Source organism: Scardinius erythrophthalmus (genome assembly GCF_964197995.2).
Source record: "Scardinius erythrophthalmus genome assembly, chromosome: 17".
Classification (NCBI taxonomy): Eukaryota; Metazoa; Chordata; class Actinopteri; order Cypriniformes; family Leuciscidae; genus Scardinius; species Scardinius erythrophthalmus.
In genome coordinates, this window is record NC_138237.1 from 35,319,027 (window position 1) to 35,342,446 (window position 23,420).

At 37.8% G+C, this 23,420-nt stretch overlaps 1 protein-coding gene across 1 annotated transcript in view; it reads right to left on the reverse strand.

Annotated features, from left to right (window-relative positions):
- Nucleotides 1-14,767, reverse strand: part of nsg2 (neuronal vesicle trafficking associated 2) — a 44,480-nt gene extending 29,713 nt beyond the window's left edge. Inside the window, exons 1-3 of the mRNA XM_081390735.1 lie at nt 14,508-14,767; nt 13,873-14,031; nt 10,055-10,174 (exon numbers count right to left, since the gene is read on the reverse strand). Of these exons, the coding sequence (XP_081246861.1) occupies nt 10,055-10,174; nt 13,873-14,001 (249 nt within the window). The 5' untranslated portion in view covers nt 14,002-14,031; nt 14,508-14,767. The remainder of the gene's footprint in view (nt 1-10,054; nt 10,175-13,872; nt 14,032-14,507) is intronic.
- Between the last annotated feature and the right edge of the window lie 8,653 nt (nt 14,768-23,420).

Consider the following 23,420-nt stretch of genomic DNA (forward strand, 5'->3'; position numbering starts at 1 on the left):
TGACTTAAAATTTTAGGAGCGCAAGCAGAAAATTTAGGGGCACACCTTAAATCACCTTGCAATGCAATTATTCACATTTTCCCCCAAAATAACTATTACTGACAAATGCTTTGATAATAAATAGCCTTAACGTACAGAAATTACAATGTGCAGTTTTATTTTAAGTTCACAGGGCTCCAGACTAACATTTGAGGGCAGTGGCACTAAGTTCTACAGAACGTATTTGGTAGCACTGTGGGATGACAAAGCACTGAGCTTAATTTGAGGTGTATAGATAAAGTTAACTTTAATTATTATCATTCATAATGTCTTAATATTAATTCAAAAGCAAAATGAGTGACAAAATAGATATTATGGAGTGAAAATAGCCAGTAAGCGTCCTCTGCAGCTATGTTTACAATAGTAATTTAATCTTTTTCTTTTTAAAAAAAAAAAATAAGTGTGAGTTTTCCTACTTCTTGAAACTTTTAGTTTTATAAATAGGTACAATCTTTAAAGGAAGAACAAAAAATGTTTTGGTCAACACATTAAAAAATAACATTTAAATATGATAATATAGTTTTGAAGTGCTGGAAAAATATGTGTAGGCTACTGTTATAACCACAGTATACCATAGTTACAGTTGTTACTACATTAAATCCAAGGTGAATGTTGCTGATCTGTGGACCAAGCCTTCTATAACTTGTTCGCTCATTGCACATGTTTCTCCTGGTTTCCACGTCAGCGCTGTTTGATCTTATATGGTTTATAACAGAGAATTCTGCGTCAAATCTGAATGTTTCTCACTTGATCTCGCAGCAATGTTATTAATTCTGTCGCGAACTCAATGGATTTCTTCACGGGATCTCCACGACCTAACTGTTTCGCGTAATCGCGATCGGCCCGCGACTGGCGAGAGGAGCTCTGTCTATAGAGCTCGGGCGTAGACGTTATGGAATGATGCATTGTGGGTAACCACGGCCATTTTAGAGGCAACGCAGAAGTGTTCGGAATAAAGTAATAGCGTAGCCGACCGGTCTCCACCGGCACCGAGAAAGAAAGAGAAAAAGTTATGGGCCGTGACAAAAAAAGTTGGCTATACCGTATACTGACAAACTTAATAATGAAGCCAAACAACGCTACTTAAAAAAAAAAAAAAAAGATTTGATCCCTATGAATAAAGTCTGGAGGTGGCTAATACCAAGCCTCAGTTTCCCTGATATTTTCCTACCTGGTCTGTGGAGTAGCGCTTACATCTCCGATCCAGAGCCGGATTTACAATTTCCTGTGCCCTCGGCAACAACATTCACACACACATTTTAATTGTTTAATAAACAAATGGTTTTTATTTTGTCACATTTGGCTGCAAAGATGAGGTTGACGATGCTGATTGGCGATCTTTGCTGTAAGTGAACGCGCCAGAGAGAAATGCAAATTGCATACGGATTAACTTACATAAGCAGAGAGCTGTCTGTTTTCTTTCGTTTTGAATTGTTTGTTTAAAAGTAGACACTTTTAGAAAAGTAGAAACTTGTCACTGGAGGCTCACTTGCAGTTCACAAATGGATGAGTGCAAGATCTGCAGATCTACAAAGTAAACGCGGAGAAAACAATCGTTCGCACCGTTAACCAAGCATCAGTAGTGACACACACACACACACACACACACGTACACTTGTCAGATTCTGTGAGCTACGAAGCTTGTCTATGCGGGTTTGTTACACTTCAGGAGTAATTTATCATACGTGCAATAATCCACTGTTTTCGTCCGGTTGACGACCAGCGGCGACCCAAGCCATTCGACGAAAATAGGGAAAACTAATATGATTTATGAGGCGTTTGCCCTGTCGATCATGAGACCGATTACAGCAGTTCACAATACAGCAATACTGAACCATTTTCCAGAAAATAACCTAAATGAATGACCAAATGATCAACGTTACCTACTGCCTACTATACGCTACTATACAGTACAATCTTACTTCCGTACCGTGATTCCCACAATGCATTGCGGCGTGACGCAACGATCCCGAGCTCTATTATTGGTTCGAATTATTAAACGGTCTGTGAAGCAGAATGAGTGCTGAGTAGCGCAGTTTTTTTTTCCACTTTCATTTTGTTTTTATTTATTAACATGTCACGGCATACTCTATGCTTGAGGCTGAGATTGAGTGTTTAAACTGCGAAGTGCCTGCACTGTCTGCAAATTTCGTTTTCCCCGCAGTTCTGGGGTAGCGACTGCCACATTCGTAGCTCATGGAGTTCATCTCCTTACAGTAGTACCTCAACCAGCTGAATTCTCGTAGCCAGTCTTCCCGCAAATAGTGGGTTCAGGCCTTTATCACCTTACAAACCTCTGACTCTGAATCATCATCATCCGACTGTGTCTGTCCGTGACATTGATATTTGTCTCCGTCTCCTTCCCACTGACGTTTACGCGCGCTCGATTATCTCTAGGACCCTCCCCCTCCACACATTAGCCAGTTACAGTGGCCATTCCCTTTTCTTCTCACACTCATTGGCCTGCCACACATTCGCGCCCCTTCCACGTTTAACGTGAAAAAAAATTAAAAAATAAATTACTGGTCGCACATGTGCGACTGGGTGTAAAATTCAGTCGCACACTCTCAAATTTTGGTCGCAAAATGCGACCATTTGGTCGCAGTCTGGAGCCCTGTTGGATAAACATGATGTGTAAATACTTTGCAACTACTTTAAATGATACTAATATATTATGTATATGAATGTTTTGGAAAAAAAATAACATCTTAAAAGAAAAATAATTTTGTTAAAATATTTTATCACAAATTTCTTTTGATTTAAAAAAAGGGAAATATGACATGTCCTTGACTGTTAAGAAAGACAGAATCAATGCACCGTTTTTTAGGTGCGTAGATCCGTAAAAATATCAATGCTTTCAAATAGAAAAAATATCCGCACTTGCTTTTCTTCCTTTATAAATTATTGAAAAATCATATTTTTTAAAATGACTATGCAAGGTTTATAAGTAATAATGTCTGGTATTAAAATGCATCTTTTATCTGGGTATAGCCTGAAATCCATCAGGACACTACATATAGGAAATGTGTGACTCGAGAGAAAGAGATTTGCATTGTGGATTAGACACAACCCAGATTCATTTCTATTGGACAGAGAACCTGGCCACCCTTAACCCTCACCCCTGACACCAGGCACTTATGGGCCAAAGAAACACATTTTTCCTACAGCTTGTATGCACAATACACTGATGACTGTCAAAAATCAGAGGCCGGATACACAAAAATCTAATTTTAAAGTTGCAGGAAGCGATTTCTGTGAAATGCTATTGATGTCTGAAATCACCAAAACAAACACGTTCCTTCCAAAAGTACCACACCCCTATCTTGATAGCTCCGCCCCCAATTTGCTCTCAAAAGAAAACCCATCAGCATGCCAATAAATATGGTCAATGAAATCAGGACAGAAAATCTAGGCGTATCAAATATTTTTGTGGTGTAGACATGACCTCATAGCGTGACAAAAGAAAAGCCTTCAAACATGTGATCTTCCACGGTGTTGAGATATTAGGCCGAGCGTGTAAACGTGCTAGCTGTCTACGTCAATAAGTGGGTGATATTTCTATCTACAAAGCTAGACAAAAGAGATGAATGTGATTGTCTAGCAGCGGTGGAAGGTGAGATTAATCAGGGTTCAAACAAAAAGCCATCTGGTGTCATAAATCATCTCTGTCGCTGTGAACAGAGAACAGGACGTCCCGCTGCAGATCAAATACACTGTCGCATTTAACGTGACAAATGACTCCAGGCTATTGCCTAAGCTTTTCATTCACCTCTAATGACGTCTCTGACTTCACAGAATACGACAACTGCAGCTGAGATACAAAACTGTGATGTAATACTGACCAGTTTTATGACAGTGAATTACAGGCAAAGTGAAAAAAACTTGCAATTTTGTTAGGAAAGTACAGTACACTGCAAAATGATTTTTCGAAGTTGTAAATAGAGATTATTGGAGTATGTTTAATTCAGCTTTTCTCCTTCAAAAACTCTCTTTTAATTGAATGTGTCACTTGATGTTTCTTTAATCAATACAGATTTTGATCAACAAGAATAGTTGACCTAGAAATTAAAGTTCTGTCATCACTTCCTCACCCTCACGTTGTTCCAAACCTGCATGATGTTCTTTCTTCTGCATAACACACAATAAAACATTTGTAGAATCTTTCAGTTGCTTTCAGCAGCTTGAAACGTTTTGACCCGACTGACTAATACGGACAAAACAGCTGAAAGATTTTTCAAATGTCTTCTTTTGTGTTCCTCAGAAGAAAGAGAATAGGAATGAGTCGAACGACATGAAGGTGAGTAAATGACGACAGAATCTCGACTATATGTAACATTGTACATATTTCTGGTTGGTAGTGGAGAGAACATGTAAAACCTGGGGCTGAGTGTTTTCCAGCTTGTCTTTGGAGAATGTAATCACCATCACTCAACACGATCAATCGCTCTGACAGTGACCGCCCCCCTACATTACCCGGGGTCACCGCTTGACAACATATGCTTTTGCCCAAGCAAACGATTTGTCAAATCCAATGAATGGCCATCATCTGTAGGGGGATGCTAGGAGCAATTCAGCATAGCATGGTCTCCTGACTTCAGGGTGGGAGACAATCGTCTCTGTTTCCTGGCACTCCCACATGATTGGGTACTTTATTTTGTCATCGAGCGAACGCCCAGTGACAATTTACTGCATGACTAGGGAGAATGTATTGGCAGCGTTATACAAAAATGGATTGTGTGCCCTCAAATGCATCTCTGTGCACAGCGGTCTCCTTTCTGTCAATGACAGTTTGAGTTACGTTGCCCCAACAAAGGCATTTCAGCTTGAACGCTTGCAGACTTTCAAATAAAGATTTGTCCTTTAAAGGGACAGAATACATTTGCTCAAAGCTCTTCAAGGGAAGCATTGATTTCAATAAATGTTCCAATAAACATCACCTTTTACACATGTGTGGTACATTAATATGGTAATCAACAGGCCTCACACTAACCAAACGTAATACAAAATACCATGGTATTACCGTTGACTTCTTTAAAAAATTTAAATATCACATGAATATGGCAATCAAATGGCCCCACACTAGGGGTGTGACAATATATCATGTCACAATTTATCCCAATACAAAAATGCAACAATATGTAGCATGGATAGTGACAATATATATTGTGTATAGTTCACCCAAAATAAAAATTACTGTGAGAAAAAAAAAAAATTCAGAATTTTAGTGTCAGTACTACATTAAACTACTATATATAATGTTGAATATAATGTATAATGCTGCAATCTGGGAATATGTGTGGGTCCTGATAGTGCCAAATATCTTATGTTACCAGTAAAATGTGGCCTACATTATTTTAAATAAATCTAGTCAGTGAAAGAGTGCGAGCATATTCATCTAAAATAATTTCAGCTTCAGAATCATGAATATTTTTATGCTGGTGTCATCACTGTGCCGTACACTGCATGTATACATTTAAGAAAAATGTGTTATATATTTATATGAAAATATTTCTTAAATATATACATGCATGTGTGTGTATTTATATATACAAAACTATAAACTATATAAAACTTTTATTTTAGATGCGATTTATCGCGATTAATCGTCTCATAGCTCTAATACGCACTTAGTGGTTTTTTTTGTTTTTTTTTTTGCACGTCACCATGGTACATGGTAACATTTTGGTTATGTACCATAACATTCTTTAAAATATCTTGGAAACATGGAATACCATGTAAATAAATACGGTAATCAATTGGCCAAATTGGTCAAACTGTAACAAAATTACCACTGACTTTTGGACATATACCACAGTAATAGCATTGCATTATTTGAAGTTTCTTGGAGTGCCATGCAAATATCATGAATTTGAATATGCCAATCAACTGGCCTCACACTAACAAAAAGTAACAAAACATGCCATCGTATTACATATTTTGGTTATGTGCCATGGCAGTACACTGGAATCCTTTAAAGTAATTTGGAAATACACTGAATGGTAGTCAACTGGCCTCACACAAGAACACAGCTGTTGTTAAAACTGCAAAAAAGATGACACACAGCTTTGATTAAAATGTGTAGTCTGTCTACAGTTCACAGTGGAAACTGCACAATTTCAAATACGCCACCTCTATTTCTGGTCTCATAACTTAACTGTGCATTTAAGGTGCTTTTCTTTTCTCCCTCTGTCTGACTAGCTACCTCTGGTGTAGCAGTCCTTTTTTATTTCTTGTTCTCATTTTCTCTCCAGAGATGTTAAAATGGTAGACTAAACAAGAGCCGAAGGGCCTAGGCAGAGCAGTGTGGGTGTGCGTGGTCCTTCAAGTGAGGACGTCTCCTTCATTCTTATTCTGCTGCTTATTCTCTCCCAGAGATGCCGAGGCTGACGGGGCAGCATTTCAGCTCAATGTCCTCTATTTCTATTTCTCTCTCTCTCTCTCTCGCTCTCATCCCGTCCCTCATGTCTACTGTCGGCTTGACATCCATTCAGCTATGGGATGTGTGTCTGAACTGAGGATTGTGCAGCTATGTCTAAGGATTAGCTGGGTATCTATTTTGCACTGCGCATTAGAATTTGTGCGTCTTTGTGTGCACAGACGCTCTCCATTAGGAAGCGTTATTCTTTTCCTGGCAGATTATTAATTGGTTTGCAGCACTGCCTGGAGGATCTGCAGGGGTGTATTCCTGGATTGACAAGTTATCTCTTGTGTACAGATGACAATGTTTTTAGAATGATTCCTTTTCACACAGATCCGCAAAAACGATTAAAAGTGGTGTATTCTGCTGCCAGGCCAGTAGTTGGCGATGTGACTTTGTAAAGAATAACTATGCATCAATAGACAACGCGTGATATGCAAATGCATGACTACACCGTTTTACATTTACATTCATGCATTTGGCAGACGCTTTGATCCAAAGTGACTTACATTGCATTTCAAGGTACCCATTTACATTGTAATCAGTTCTTGCTTTCCCTGGGAATCGATCCCATGACCTTGGCATTGCAAGCGCCAACGCTCTACTGTTTGAGCTACAGTTTTCACAAATTCGTGTGTTTGTACTTTACACGGAGACGATAAGAGTATCGTTTTCAAAAACTTGCACTCTGAAACCCGTTTTCAAAAGTTTGCTTTTTCAGGCCCCCAGAAAGCCGTTGTCATGTAAATGAACGGCTAAAACGCATAAAACGTTTTCCGATTTAATTGAAAACGGTGTCGTGTAAACGGCCCCTCAAAATATGTGTGTGTGCTGTTGTCTGTTACATCAGTCCTTTACAAGCTTATTGAGTTCAATTCATCAGCAGACACAGATTTTTAACCTGATCTGAATGCAAAAACATTCAGTCTCTGAAACAACAATTCTGATTTTGCAATCAATGCTACACAGACAGGGAAAAATAATATTAAGTAGATAGATTTTTACTGGTTCATTTTTGTTTGTTACTTATGCAAAAGTCTCCGCCCTGATTACTACAGTGTTTTGGGTGGTTGCCAATACATTGCAACATGCTAAAAACACACAGAACACCTTAGCAACCACATAGCAAGTCGGTTGTTAGGAGCCTAAGTGGTTGCTAGTGGGCTGCCTATTGCTCCAAGTCAAAAGAGCCCAAAAAAGTCTTTAAAAAGACTCCCTCTTTCAATGTAATGAATAGCATTGGTACAATGTATTCAATGTAATTGTATTTTCAGCAGTTTTATCGTCCAACATATTAAAATCAAAAAGTGTTAAATTAAATACATAGGACTAGGGATTACACTTAGTACTTAGCAAGCACTAGTAACAATTATCACAACCTATTTCCCAAGATTCAATCAAATCCTAATGGATAAAATAAAGTCCGTCCTGCACTATTTCCCATGGAATACTCTTTTTCATAATGTAACACTGATATAATGTAAAACTAACAGTGCAACAAATCCAACATAAGTAATGTTTTTTTTTTTTTGTTTTTGTTTTTTACAACAATACAATACATAGTCATGTGTTGGGAAATCAAAGCCAAAATCACTCTTTTCCCCACACTTCATCTGCCAAACCTCCCACCCAAATGAACCAAGAACAAACAGAAATCACAAGACCAACTCCCTGCTTAATTAAGTTGTCTTAATAGTAAAAAAAAGTTTAACATGATATGTTAATATGTTCCACTTGGCTGCATACGACACCGAGAGACCACAATTCTCTTTTGTTTTGAACATTTAATGAGGGGGAACATTCCTTCTTTACTTGCTAGTGGAGCGACGGCAGGGAATATGATAAAAATCCAACTGGGAGTCTACGCAGCAGAGATCCCCCTGCTGTTAGCTTTCTGTCCTCGCAATGACTCGTTCTAGACAACAACCTCCAGAAGAGTTTCCTGCAACAAGCTCATACAAGAAAGCTCTGGGATTTTTCCTTCAGTACCTCAAAAAATAGCGAGCGAGGATCTCAGACAAGAACAACTTGATTGTGTCTGTGAAAAAATTCTGTATATGTCAAAGTAAATGTTTTCATAGTGCGTTGTGATTCCAAGACTGCTGACAGTTTCATTCAGTGTTGTTTTTTAACAAAGGAGGTCAGTCTTTGTACCAACGTTTGCTGTCGTCTTCATCTGCCTCTCCAACGACCTTCACTGCTACAGTAAAACGTGCCTCCACATTCTCCAGTTCTGCATTAAGTTCACACTGCCGACGACTCTCTTTCACCCAACAGCCTCTTAAAGTGCTTCCGGGATTCATTCCAAACAGTTGAAGCAAAGAGTGTTGGAACAAAGACTGCATTTGTTTACAGCATTAAAGGGATAGTTCAAAGTGGTAGTTGCGTAGCTGTCAATGAAGGGATAGAAATCGCTCCGGTTTCATTAAAAATATCTTAATTCGTTTTCCAAATATGAACGAAGGTCTTACGTAATTAAGACCTTCGTTCATATTTGGAAAACGAATTAAGATATTTTTAATGAAACCGGAGCGATTTCTATCCCTTCATTGACAGCTACGCAACTACCACTTTGACGCTTCAAAAAGAGATAAAGAGATCCTAAAACTAATCCATATGAATTGAGCGGTTTAGTCCAAATTTTCTGAAGAGACATGATCACTTTATGACAAACATATTGAATATAGGGTTTTTAATCACTTATAACACTGATCGGCCAATATAAACAGAAGCTCAACCGAACCTGCTTGACGCGCGAGAACAAACCTCTTGCTGAAGCTCAAACCTGCTGCGTAACACGAGAATGAACCGTTGAATTCGTTCTCACACGTCAAATGAACATCCTTGAGCGTCCTTTTACCTGAGCTTTCCGTTACTGATGTGTTCGCTGATGAATGTTTATATGTAAATAAAAGCCTTAATTCAATCTGTTCAGCGTATAAAGCTATCAAGTGTCTTTAGAAAATTTGGACTAAACCACTCAATTCATATGGATTAGTTTTACGATCTTACAAACTTTTTGAAGCTTCAAAGTGGAAGTTGCGTAGCTGTCAATGGAGGGACAGAAGTCACTCAGATTTTCTTAAAAAGATCTTCATTTGTGTACTGAAGATGAACGAAAGTCTTACGGGTTTGAAACGACATGATGGTGAGTAATTAATGACAGAATTTTCATTTTTTGGGGTAACTATCCCTTTAATGACACTTGAAAGAATCGATCTTTAGAACATTAACCATGATCTACTGAGGAAATATTCTGAACATGCTAACCCTGGACACAGCCCCGCTGGAATTTTTTTTTTTACTTAGACCAGCATGAATTCCAATGCTGGTTTTGTACTGGATTCACAGGTTCATCAGCATGGTCTTACTGGTGAATCTGGTTTTCAAATGAAACAAGTGTACAGCACCCAGAACACTTGCTGACCAGCCATGATGCTTTCTTTTTTTTTCAGCAAATGAGTGAAAATAGAAAAGAAAAAGGCACCTAAGCCAATTTTAACTGACAGAGAACTGACAGAGCATATAACTGTACACTGCTTGGTCAATGTTTTTTTTTTTTGTCTATGCATTAATGACAAAGAAGTTCAGCTGTACCTTCAGCCTTTCAGAAACTCCATCAGTCACACTGATAGTGAACTCCTCCACCTTCGGCACCTTCAGCTTGGCCTTGTTCTTCTGTTCCGTCTGATACTCAGTTCGTGTCTTCACCACCACCTGCGAAGAGAGGGTGTAACCATCAAAACCACTTAATGCAAACAGTAAATTCCTTTAAGATCAAAGTTTGATAACTGTACCACGAAGCCAATCAATAAAGCCCATAATCATGTTAGGCCTCCCTCATGATAAAACTACATGTTGGTTCTTAAATCGCTCCTAATCTCTGATCCTACAGACACTCTTAGATAGCAATGACTTCCAATAATGCAGTCGCAATTGGCCTTTCCAAAATCAAAGCCTTCCCACAACAGCACTCAATCGTGAGTCAGACTGGGTAGATTACATTGCATCCCAAATGACAAAAACGAAAACAAAAAAAAACCTGCTTAAAATCCCTTCAGACCATTCAAACTGAAACACACACAAAAAAAATTATTTTAAACCACATATGTGACCCTGGATCACAAAACCAGTCACAAGTCGCACGGGTATATTTGTGGCAATAGCACAAAATTACATTATTAGGATATTAAGTAAAGATAATGTTCCATGAAGATATTTTGTACCGTGAAGATAAAACATTTATTTTTGTGAGTGAATGCAGTACAATCGCGAACATACTGTAAATGCACAATGATTTTCTCAATATTTTGTTTTTTTTTGCACCCTCAGATTCCAGATTTTCAGATCTCAATTGCAAAAAATTGACCCATGTGACTGGTTTTGTGGTCCAGGGTCACATAGTGTTGGCATATGTGTCCTAACTGGGTTGGATTTCAAGTGTTCAAATTTCAAGCGGATTTGACTTGGATGCGCATATTTTTTAATTGCAGTTCAGTGAATTCCTCATTCTGTCTTACAATTTAAATTCCAACTAATGAATGGAGGCAACCCTGTCTGATGTGAGATGACAGATGGAGGAATAACACGTCTCAGCGCTGACCTCCGTAACTGCCACCTTACTTTCTAGAAACCCTGAAGTTGATGAAGTCTAATGTCCACTGGATGAAGCTCAACCACTTGTCATGAACTCTGCAATTACTGCTTATCTGTCTCCTTCCCAAACCCTCTGACATTTCATTTTCCCCCTGAATAACCATCTTGTCTGCTTCCATTTCTCTCTCCTTCTCCTGATCTATGTGAGGCATTCTGTTATCGCTAGGATTGTTATTCGGTTTTTGCACTCCCCCAGAATGCAACCTCTGCCTCCAGGCAAGGTTGCGCATTGTCTTTTTAGCTGCTGATTCAAGCCATCGATAGTGTCAACACCAGGGACTACTGCGGATCCGAATGGATTGATCCTCTCCAACATGGGTGCTGTACTGGTATGCTGATATGACAACCCTGAATGAAAAATGCTTTGAATAATGATGAGATGCTGATGGCATGCAGCTTGTGATTTATGCATGCAAATATCAGATGTTGAATTTGGTGGTCAGATTATAACGGAATGGTTTCGAGATTCTGCATAACAAGAAGACATCCTGACCAAATGTCTCCATACATAAGTCCCCTTGGGAAACAATTTTAAAAGCTAAAAAAATTAAAGGAGAACTCCGGTCAACTTTAACATTGAGCTCATTTTTTTGTAAATTTGGAGTGCTGTCAATACAGAGAACAACGACAAAAATCGGTGTTGCCTACACCGAGTTATTCTATTTTTAAAATTTGCACCCTGTTGACTTCAATGGGGCAAGTACTAAACCTGCTTTTAGCCTCTTAACATCCTTGATGTGTCATTTCAAGTGCACAGAAAATGTGAGTGATTCCTTCAGAGTGAACATGAGTGAATCTGACTGCAGTAGATGTGAAAGATATGTATAAAAATGATGTTATTTAAGCCAGCGCAAATACCTGTGTTTACATCCTGTTTTCGGTTGAAGTCCAAAGTAGTCGATTGCCGAGTTCACAAGCGTGATCATAGGTAACTAAACCTATGCATGTGAACTCGGCAAACGACTACTTTGGACTTCAACCGAAAACAGGATGTGAACACAGGTATTTGCGCTGGCTTAAATAACATCATTTTTATACATATCTTTCACATCTACTGCAGTCAGATTCACTCGTGTTCACTCAGAAGGAATCACTCACATTTTCTGTGCACTTGTAATGACACATCAAGGATGTTAAGAGGCTAAAAGCAGGTTTAGTACTTGCCCCATTGAAGTCAACAGGGTGCAAATTTTAAAAATAGAATAACTCGGTGTAGGCAACACCGATTTTTGTCGTTGTTCTCTGTATTGACAGCACTCCAAATGTACAAAAAAATGAGCTCATTGTTAAAATTGACCGGAGTTCTCCTTTAAGAAAAGAAAGAAAACAAGCTTCTGCAGTGGTCCCACAACTAAATGCGCGGTTTACCTTATACTCGAAACATCCTAAATTAAATACCGGAAAATTAAATCCATATTTTTTGTTCCTCGTTTATGGTGCCCAATAACTGAGAAAAACTCACTATTGTATTCATTTAATGAATCTACACACCTCATTACAGTAAATAAATGTAATTCTTCATAGAGTGTGTCCTTAACTTGGCTCATTTAAAATAAATAATGCCAATCGATTGATCTTACTATCTCAGAAGTATTATTTATTTATTTAATGGTCATTTAAGGACCATTTTGGCTCCATATATATATATATATATATGCAATCTCAATTTTTTTTATTTTAACATATGAACTATATTGAAATATGATCATTGTCCTACAACGATAAGCATTGTCCTACCCCTATAAGCTCACGTCTTTGGATATAAACATTAAACCAAGATCTTTCAGCAGCCTTTAGAAATATGCTGGTCTACAAAAAAAAATATTAAAACCAATATTTGTTTGTTTTTTCATCTAGTAATTAATTTCAGTGCCTAACATTCACAACTGTGGCTAAAAATGAAGCTGCAAAATAATATAACTAATTATATTTACAAGAGAAAAATTAATTTTGCATGACATTTTTGTCCACAGTAATGATCTAATATACATAAATACACAATTTTCTGCCTGTTTACTAATGCATAGTCTCTCTGAAAGCCACTAGCTTCCACAAGGAGAAACGGAAAGGCTCACCAGGTGGCCATAGACATGTTAGTAATCCAACACATCCTCTTCACCTCTAAGCCGGCATTAAACAGAGCCTCCATATGACAGCCGAGATAAAAGATAAAATGGATTTTTCTCTTTGTCATGCGGGCCAATAAACCACCCAAAGGGGTTGGGGGTTGGCATGGGGTGCGATCCTTAAAATATAACAGTCTGTGCTTTTGTGACTGGCTTGTGCACAGGTTTTGGGCAGAGTGACAGGACCCTTCATTTAGCAGGTGCAAAGAACGAACGCGCCATCCTCAGCAGAATCCCAAATGAGGGCCGAAGCACCACTCACAGAAAGTGTCACATCTCGAGCCCTGATGCACACCGGTTGGCAACACAACCAGAAAAGCAGAGGATTGTACCGGCATGTTTGGAGAAAACAGTGAAAGCTTTTAATATTGATTAAAACACACACACACAATCGAGATTTCAAAAATAAAATTGTGTTGTACATACTCAAAAGATAAAATTAAACAACAGCGTAATAAAAAAATCAGCACACTGGGTTAATACATCATTATTTGTTCTTGGCACTAACGCCCGTTTGGAAGTCGAAATGACATTTTGCATTAGGTGAAGGATATATTTTTATGACCTGATGAAAGGCAAGGTCTGATGACCTATAATATATAATACCTAAAAAAAGAAAGAAAATTTCCTTACCTTGTCTGGGGCTTGGTACTGAAGATTAGTAACATCCAAGGGCGTGATGAGGGGGACGTTTTGAAAGCCGTCCTCAACACTAACAGCTTTCGCTCCTTTGTCTTGTAGATTACTCCCCAGTTTAACCATCTTTAAAGGATTATTGCACTTTTCACCAGCCTATAAACGCAGAGGATTTTGAAAACACTTGTGAAATACCAATTTGGAATAGCACAGCCTTGGCTCTAAATCATATATCGACCACCTTTAATAATAAAACCCAAAAAAATCTATACACCTCTGGCACATCAATAAACCGCGCAGAGCTTTAGCACACGTTATATAGCCTATCAAAGCGTTTGGTAAACACCTCACGCATGTCTGTCTGACGGCAGCCCGCTCGCCACTGCTTTAAAACACACAAACCTCGCGCATGTAAAGAGAAGTAAAGGGTTGTGCATTGATCTTTGAGATTAAAAGGGAAAACACAGCACAGTCTAACTATATTGTCTGAAATCCAGGTGCCGAAACATCAGCCACAGCGCAAATAAAGCCTCCGCGCCCCTTTTATGGCTGGTTTACCAGTCACAACAATTTATCTCGCACCCAAACACACATGCGCTCGATGAAAAGATGTTTTATAAACGCGTACTCACCGAAAGCGGTCGACTTTCACGCTTTTTACGGGCTCAAAGACAGTTCAAATACGGGTCGTTGATGAGGGCAGGTGGAGCGTCGAGATGGAGATGCTGTGTGTGTGTATGTGTGAGTGAGTGAGAGTGTGTGTGTGGCGCTGATGCGAGAGATGCAGATACTGACGGCCTCGCGCAGCATCCAAACCCTCGCTTACACTCAAGCCACTAGGGGGGATCTAAAAGAAACCCTACATTTGTCTTGCCCGACCCTTAGAAACCCTGAAGCTCAATGCCTACACACACACTTGCTGACTTGTTTGCCATCTAGTGAAAAACTGAGAGAAGTGCATGAAGCATTTTCATTTAGGGTTCAAGCAGGTGGCGGTTCTAGAGGGGGGCCAGCCAGTGCCCCTGTGACAACAAGCTTGGACCCCCTTGTGGCCCCCCTAAATGTGGAGTGTGAAATAATTTTTACAAAACTATTTTTGGCGATTGTTGTTTTTCACATCCGTTATTAGACAGTGGCAACACAGAACACAAATGTAACCCTAGAGAGGGACTGCTTAAATGGGATCTGCAGGGGTTTTTTTTTCTATTCAGAAGTTGGTGGACGTTTTACGCGAATATTATAGGTCAAGCAAAGGAAATATAGAGGTGAGTAAAGTTGTTAATATGTTGTATTTGTATTAAATGCACACTATAAACCCTAACGCTCAAAATAATTAATTGGTTTGAGTAGAACAAACTTAAATTAAACTAATTAGTTCAGTCAAATTAACCTTTATGAGTATTTAGCACTTTCTTTTTCTTTCAAGTTCACAGAACTGATATATTTTAAGTAAACTGAACTTTTTCATTGTTTTGAGTTTTATGAAATTATTTCTTTTAATTTAGACAAACTTAAAGGTGCATTAAGCAACTTTTCATGTTAAAAATACCCGTTTTTCTAACCCATACATGCTTAAACAATTGCCTGATGGGCTGAATGAGCCCTTCTATGATCTCTGCGATTGCCTCTATAATCCTGTACAGTAAAATAAATAAGAGGGATTCGGGACGGAATCGACTGGGCGTGACGTCATGCGCGTTCACGCTCACCTGGCTATGTCTGGCAGGTTTGTGCATTCGCCGCCATTATCCGCATCAGCGAAGACAACTCAAGCGACTTTGGCAAAAGTAGAAGATGGATTCAAAGAGACCGGCTTCTAGTTCATCCCAAACCCCAACGCAAACTCCACGTAACCGCGTGCACAACTCTGGTTGCAGTTTCGCGTGTCGCCAGAAGGGGGCATAGTTCTGCAAAAACTCAGAGACTTGCGCAATGCACCTTTAAGTTTAACTGAAACGGCTGGGATGTCTATTTCCCAGCATGCTTTGCCGATAGCACTCAAAAAGGAGAGTAAATGCTAAAATTATGTGTAATATAATGTTTTGTTTTATTGTTTTTTTTTGTGAAAGATTAATGTTAAGTGGGAAATTTAGTAGTGATTAATGTTTTGTTATGCTAATTTAGAAGAATTTCTCTTTATGTTGGTTTTAGGATAGTTACCATCATGGTGGCAAGTGGTGCATGCAGCTTGATTTGAGAGCAAATAAAACATTTATATTGCTGCACTCATACAACAAGTGCTACTGTATGACATTCTATTGTTAACAACTTAGTATGTTAGCAAACTAGCTTGTTAAAGGTAGCTAAGTTCTTACTAATAAAAGGGTTCACAATGAGATTACATGAAAGTTTTAAGTTAAATGTATGAATTAGTGTACTCAAACATTTCAAGTTAAGAACCATTAAAATGTATAATCTGCCAGGTCTGCTTACTTAAACTTTGAATTTCTTAACTTAAAAAATTTGAGGCGACTGATTGCCTTAAATTTTTTGAGTTCTGCCAACTTATTCGGGTTTACAGTGCATTACAGAAGTGTAACGTTAGAACCTGGCCGTTTGTTAGTTTGTGGCAGATTGAAAAAGGATAAAATATATGATCAACAAACTCATGGTGCTGAGTATTTTTACTTAAACAGGGATGCAAACAGCTCGCTTTTCTGCGCCTCTTTTTCACGTCAGTTTGGGTGACTTGGGTCTGAGAGGGTCTGATTATAATTTCACAAAGTCATCTGAAGCCATTCCATAGCTTAATGTGAGGGACAGAATCTATTTACATCATTAAATTAAAGTTTACGGAAACTCGTTTTCCCTCCTCTGCGGCTGTCAATCATTCTCCATTCAGTATTCAAACAGCGCGCGCGCCTCGTCCGGTTACAGCAGGATGCACGGCAAAACTCTCCAATATGATATATTCACATTATAATGCTTGATCTGTAGATAAAAGTCTGTGGATTTGCATAAAATGACTTTATTTTGTGTATTTGTATTTTATGTTTGTTGCTGTTTTTAAACGACTCGCTACCGTGTGGAGCGGTACGAGGACTATGAATCGGCATCAAACGCACAATAACTGGAATTTAAAACTGTGAAGAAACAAAGTATCAATAAACTGTTGGACAGATATCGGCTACACTAGGATTTGTACGCTCGACATTTCTTCGCTTTGTGTCGTGAACTTTTAAATGTGCACTTGTGCAGCGCTGCTGTGACTCAATGTTGCTTTGAGCACATCATTCTGCACCCGCGATGCGCATACTGTTATGGATCTGTGAAGGAGGACTCAAATGCAGGATGACAATTAACAGCTTTATTGATAAACAGATGACACGAAGAGGTGGGAGAAGGTAGCAATCCAAACAATAGGTAGAGGTGAGACAATGACAACAGCAGAACAGCAGAAGTAATGAGGTGTCCGTAGGCTGGAGTGAAGATATGGCAGATCAGAATGAGACCAGAGGTAACCAGCTGAAGCCAGACAGGAACTTCTTACAGCTTGACGCTCAGGTATCTCAGGCTCAGAACAAGGCTGCTTGCTGGACAGGATTAGGACAGGACTGGAACAGAGAACAAGACGGACAGAGCCAATGGCAGTAACCAGGGCACTAACAAAATTCTACAACAAAACACTAAAGACTTGAGAGAAACCAGACTTGAGCGAAACGATACTGAGACAACATAGTACTCTGTGGTACGACAATTAATGAACTGGCAAACACAAGAGGGAAAGAGCGAACATATAAAGAGAGCTAGGAACATGAGGAACAGGTGAGCACACTCAGACAAACAAGGACTTAACGAGACGACAGGTGCCAACACTCAAACAAGGACTCAACTAAACAAGGGGCGTGGTAACAGGAAACAAGGAGGAAGGGACAGAGGAGCACATGGCAAACACAAACAAAGACACAACCATGTGTTAAAACACAACGTAAACATAAAAACATTAAACAGAGACAAGACAGACAACGCTGCCAGGGCAGAACCCTGACACATACGCGCTTTGTGCGCTCTGTTTTGAAGCGTTTCTTATTATCATGTTTTTTCCTATATTTTTTTATACCTAGCCTGCACAATACATTTAAAATAAGCATAATTTAATTGTATATTATATTGTATGCACTAAAGCTGGTGAAAACCTATCTCAGGTCCACAGTGTCAGATGACAGATTAAGCAATTTAGGTGTTCTACGTAAGTATTGAGTCAAGGAGGGCAAAGGCCTGAAATCTAGATGAATTTGCTGATCTTTTTGCAAAAAAACACAAAAATCGTACAGTTAATGTGACTGATTCTGAATATGTAATGCAAATGTAAAAAATATAATGGGAATGCAAATACATTGTTGAATGATTGTAAACATGGTATTTTGCCTGTTAATGCCTACAGTGCAGTGCAGAAAATCATATGACAACAATAAGGTCTAAATGTAACTGGCCCCAGCTTGCCCCCCCCCCCCCCATGTATATATATATATATACATATATATATATATATATATATATATATATATATATATATATATATATATATATATATATATATATATATATATATATATATATATATATATATACATACATATATATATATATATATATATACACACACACACATATATATATATATATATATATATATATACATACAGTATATATATACATATACAGTATATATATATATATATATATATATATATATATATATATATATATATACACATACAATATTAAATATGTGTGTGTGGGGGGGGGTGTTTGTGTTTGCATTGAACATTGATGGAGCAAAACATTTGTGTGAAAATAAATCATAAAAGTGGTTAATTTTGTTTAAAACATCTTATAAATATGAGGTGACAAGGTGGTCCTTTTATCCCACAGACACATGGGGTAAACCAGCATGGGGCATAAAGACGCACATTACTGATACAAATATAGCTAAAATAACATGTTTTTAATAAGTTAATACTTGTTCAAAACAACCACTTTAGCAAAGTTTGTATTATTTTTTAATTGTTTATTTAGATAAATAAAATAATTAATATTTGTTTAATAAATATAATATCATTAAAATATGTTAATATAAAAATATATATAAAAAAATACAGAACATTATTTTAAAAAAATAAAGATTCTGAAAGCATTGAAGTAGATCCCACAATAATTTAATATAGATTTACAGCAATAAATTATATTTTATTTGTATGATAAATATGATGGTTTCATCATAAACATGGTGATTATCTCTAAGGTGGACACCCAACTTAATATAATAACATTTACCATGTCATGTCAAAAATGGAAAAGTCCATTAATTATTGTGTCTTTCCCCCTGACAGCAGGGGCGGCTTTTACCCCAAATACCATACTTTTACATACTCTACTGTTATTAAAAAACTTTACCTTAAACTATATTTAATAATTTTAGCGATTCTCATTTGCTACTTAAATCTACAACATTTAAAAAAAACATCAAACATTAGATAAAATGAGCGCATAATCAGCTTTGCTGCTGTCTGCGATCACGTCAAGGATCAGACAAATTTCCACGTGCATCTTGAAAAGCGGATGTTTTGGAAAGTTACGGAAAGTTTTTGTGCCATCTAGTGGTTTAGAGGAAAATAAAATCAAAGGAGCCTTTTGCCCCGTTGTCCCCTATGTGCTGTGAAAGCTCACCAATTTAAACTTGAGTTATAAGCATTACAGTATAAACAGTAAAGTGAATAAAGAATTTTCTTTTATATTATTTGTGTCTCATTTGTTTCATGATTAGCGCTTATTAAAATCTGAGCACTTCTCGGCTTTGAAGGCCAAAAGGAACCACTGCCTTTTTAAGATTATGCTGTCGGATCGTTTTCTGCAGGCAGCGCTGAGATTACGACAAAAATTGTAGTTAGTAATGTAATCCATTACATTACATACACATTTTAGGTAATATAATCGGACTACTTTTAGATTACTTTTGACCTAACTCGTTTATCACATTGATTTTAATAATCTTGTACCATATTGATATAAAAATACAAAGAGAAAGAAAATATATTTCATTCTTTATTAACAACATGAAGTGCATTAAACATTAAGTCAGAGTTTTCCAGAGTTGATTAATTAAATCATAAAAATGTTAAATTAAAATAAATGATTTTAATATAAAAACAATCAAATGGAACCCTTTCTATTTTTTTTTTTTACTGCTAGTCATGTGACCATTACCGACTCCAGAGAACTGTGAACATGCAAATGTATTGTTAGATTATTGACTTAATTATTCATTAACTTATTATCTTAACATCTCAGAGTGTATACTTCAAGTAAATATATTAGGTCAAAAAGTTTAGGATTGACAAAAAAAAAGTTGGCAAATCACTGCATTTCATGAAAACAAGAAATTATGTGAATTTGTGCGTTTGAAAGACAAAAGCCTTCCAAAGACATAGTTCCATCATGCACATGGAAAAATGACTCAATTATTCAATTACTGAGTGATAATTAATAATGTGTTCGTCAGTAGTTGATGGTAGATGCTATGCTGAATTGTTGGGGGGAAAAAACTCTACTTAAAAGTGATTTCAATTGATTTAAAAAAGTGATTTAAAAGTTTTCAGTGATCGGCTCACGACAAGCGGCTGGTCTGTGTGTGCAATTCCAATAAACAGTAGACGTTTTTAGAAATGAAAAATTAAAAAGATGGATAAAAAATGAGAGAGAATCAATATAGTATTGCCATTGTGTGAATAATATCATGTGATCAATCATAAAGTATAGTCTGATAATGAGTATTTTAGAATGTAATATAATCTAATTACAAGTACTTAATTTTTGGAATCTGATTATGTAATCCAGATTAAATGTAATCTTTACTATTCAGCACAGTCTGCATGTATTTGTAGCCTCCTTAATTTAATTAAATACCATGTCAATTTCATCTGTAGCCACGAGGGGGCATTATATAATTTACTATACCTGCCCTTGAACTAATAGTGATACTTTCGGTCATGGCGTGGCACTGAAATTATTCATATTTAGAAATGCTTGAAGGTGGATGGGGTGCAACACACCAACATTCATACATGTTCCTTTGTTATATATTACAGATGAATGAACCACAGTCCACTTGTAAGTATAGAATTTTAATGAAATAAAAGACCACTCATGTGTAGAGTTTCATGACAATGTTACCTAACACACTTAGGTTTAAAAAAAAAATCACTTTGTAATAATTTAAAATGAAAAGTTGTAAATCAAAGAACATTTTAAATCACGTTTAAAGTCCCCCTGTAGTCAATAATTAAATCTCTTAAAACTCATCTTTGATCACCAAAATGACATATTTAAAAGGTTTTTCCTGTAAAAACAAAACAAAACAAAAAAATCTTCATGCCTTAAAATAGCTTGAACTTTACTACACCCTTGCCTCATTTAGTATACGTGTTCGATGGATATGCAAATGAGCCCCGCCTCGACTCACTCACACAGACCCACTCGGTCAATTTAGCCTACTGAGGTAAACTCTGCACAATGATATTGCTCTTTACAACGTCGGACACATAACGGTAAATAATTTGATTAGTCTTTTTCTTGACTATGTTATCAAACAGCTAATAACGTGTTGCTAATGTTACACAAACCATGTTCCCGTTCGCGTCTCAGAGTAAGACAGCTGCCTTAACAATCATCAGAAATGCTTTGAACAACACAATGTCAGTGGAGAAAAGCATATAGTTCATTCATAACATCATAATAAACATCATACACCCGCTATATTGCTAAATCTACCCGATTTTTTTTATATCAACAGAACAATATACCGGATATAATCTGGCTTCTCTTGAGACTCCACTACGGGCCTGTCCCAAATGGCGCACTTCGTGTGGACTTTCGGTCTCGTGGACTTAAACTGTGCGTGCTCGCCAAGTCTACGAGTCCGTAGGGCGTCCCATTCATAGACTGTAAAAAATATGGACAAAGCGTCTGTGACGTCACCCATAGACTTTCTGAAGAACGGTTTTGAGACCGTTTATGGGGGATATGGGCGGCGCCATCTTGGAAAATCTTGGGAAATCCTAACCCTGCGGTGGTATGATGTGTTGTGTCAGATCATGGCCGAGACGTCAAATTTCAGGAATTCCACTCGGCGCAGCCTATGCTCGTTATCAGCTGTCAATCAAGCTGTCAATCAAAGTTAACCACGCCCTTATTTGTCATACATTTTATAACTAAATACGATCTAAAAACTAACGAGTTAGAAAAAAATTCACAGCCCTCACAGTTGGCAGGCACTCGGAACCGAAATCGAAAAATACAATAAAAGTCCATGGGACCAACCTGTAAAAACATGAATTTATGCTGTGAAAACGGACATTTTAACATGGGGGTCTATGGACATTTGCTCCCTTTTGGGACCTGCCCCTAGTGGATTTTCGATGTATTGCAGTTTTTCGCACTTCCGGGTAGGCTTCATTTCTCAGATTAGAATGTTGCCGCTTGGTCCCATTCAGCATTTTAACGCTCTGAAGTGTGCTCAGCAGCGCCCCCTTTGTACCCTTGAAGCGGTCTTCCATGAAGCCCGCATAGATGCAGGCTCCACACACTTTAACTACCCAGGAATCCTTGCGAAAGGCCAATCAGACAACGGATGGGTGGAGATTTCGCTCACTGATAATTGTTGACATGGCTGAGAAGAAAATATTACATTTTTTAAGACCTAGATGTACATTTTACCAGTTGTTACCTACAGTTTATACAAACATTATGGTCATCGACCAGTGGTTGATGTCTCAGACATAATATTAGTGCGTTGAATAATATGATCGCATTATGATTCATTAAATAAACAGAAACCGAATGTCAGGGCTTTACTGAGTCATGTGTAAACATAGTATGAATATTGAAACCTGTAAATTGATGCACATTTTCATTATGTGTTAAAATTGTAATCTTAGTTCAAATGGAACATTATGTATTATTATGTACAACTGTATACACATCATTTAAATAGCATGATGTATCTATTGTCTAATGCCCAGGTGGCATGCACAATATCAAAGTATAGACCTGTAAAATTAGGCTGTGTAGTTGACATGGAGATGAGACGTCGGAGCGCAAAAATGTGATTTCTCCTGTCCAACAACAACCAGACCGTTATTTCCGGCGTGACGATCGAGTCTGTCCCAAAAATACCTCTCAATGCGCCCTCGTGGACTCACGCCAAGGGCCCTATAGGTCTGCACTACATGACGTCACCAAAGTGTGGACTCTGATGAAGTCCACAAGCCCGGAGTGTGCCATTTGGGACAGGGCCTACGAGTTCGCTGTTAATGATATGCTAAAGCCCACCAGTAAATCAGTTGATCTGACTGGTTACAAGGTAGGCTAGTGTGTGACGCGAGTGTGACGTCTTTGGTTCACTGCAGTTTTTTTATAAATTTGCACATGGTTAGTTAACACAGTCTCACCCCCAAACGTCACATACTGACGCGTCTTGACCAAACGGCAATATACGACGAAAAGGGTACCCCTAAAACGTCCGTATGTGACTATTCGGGTTATGG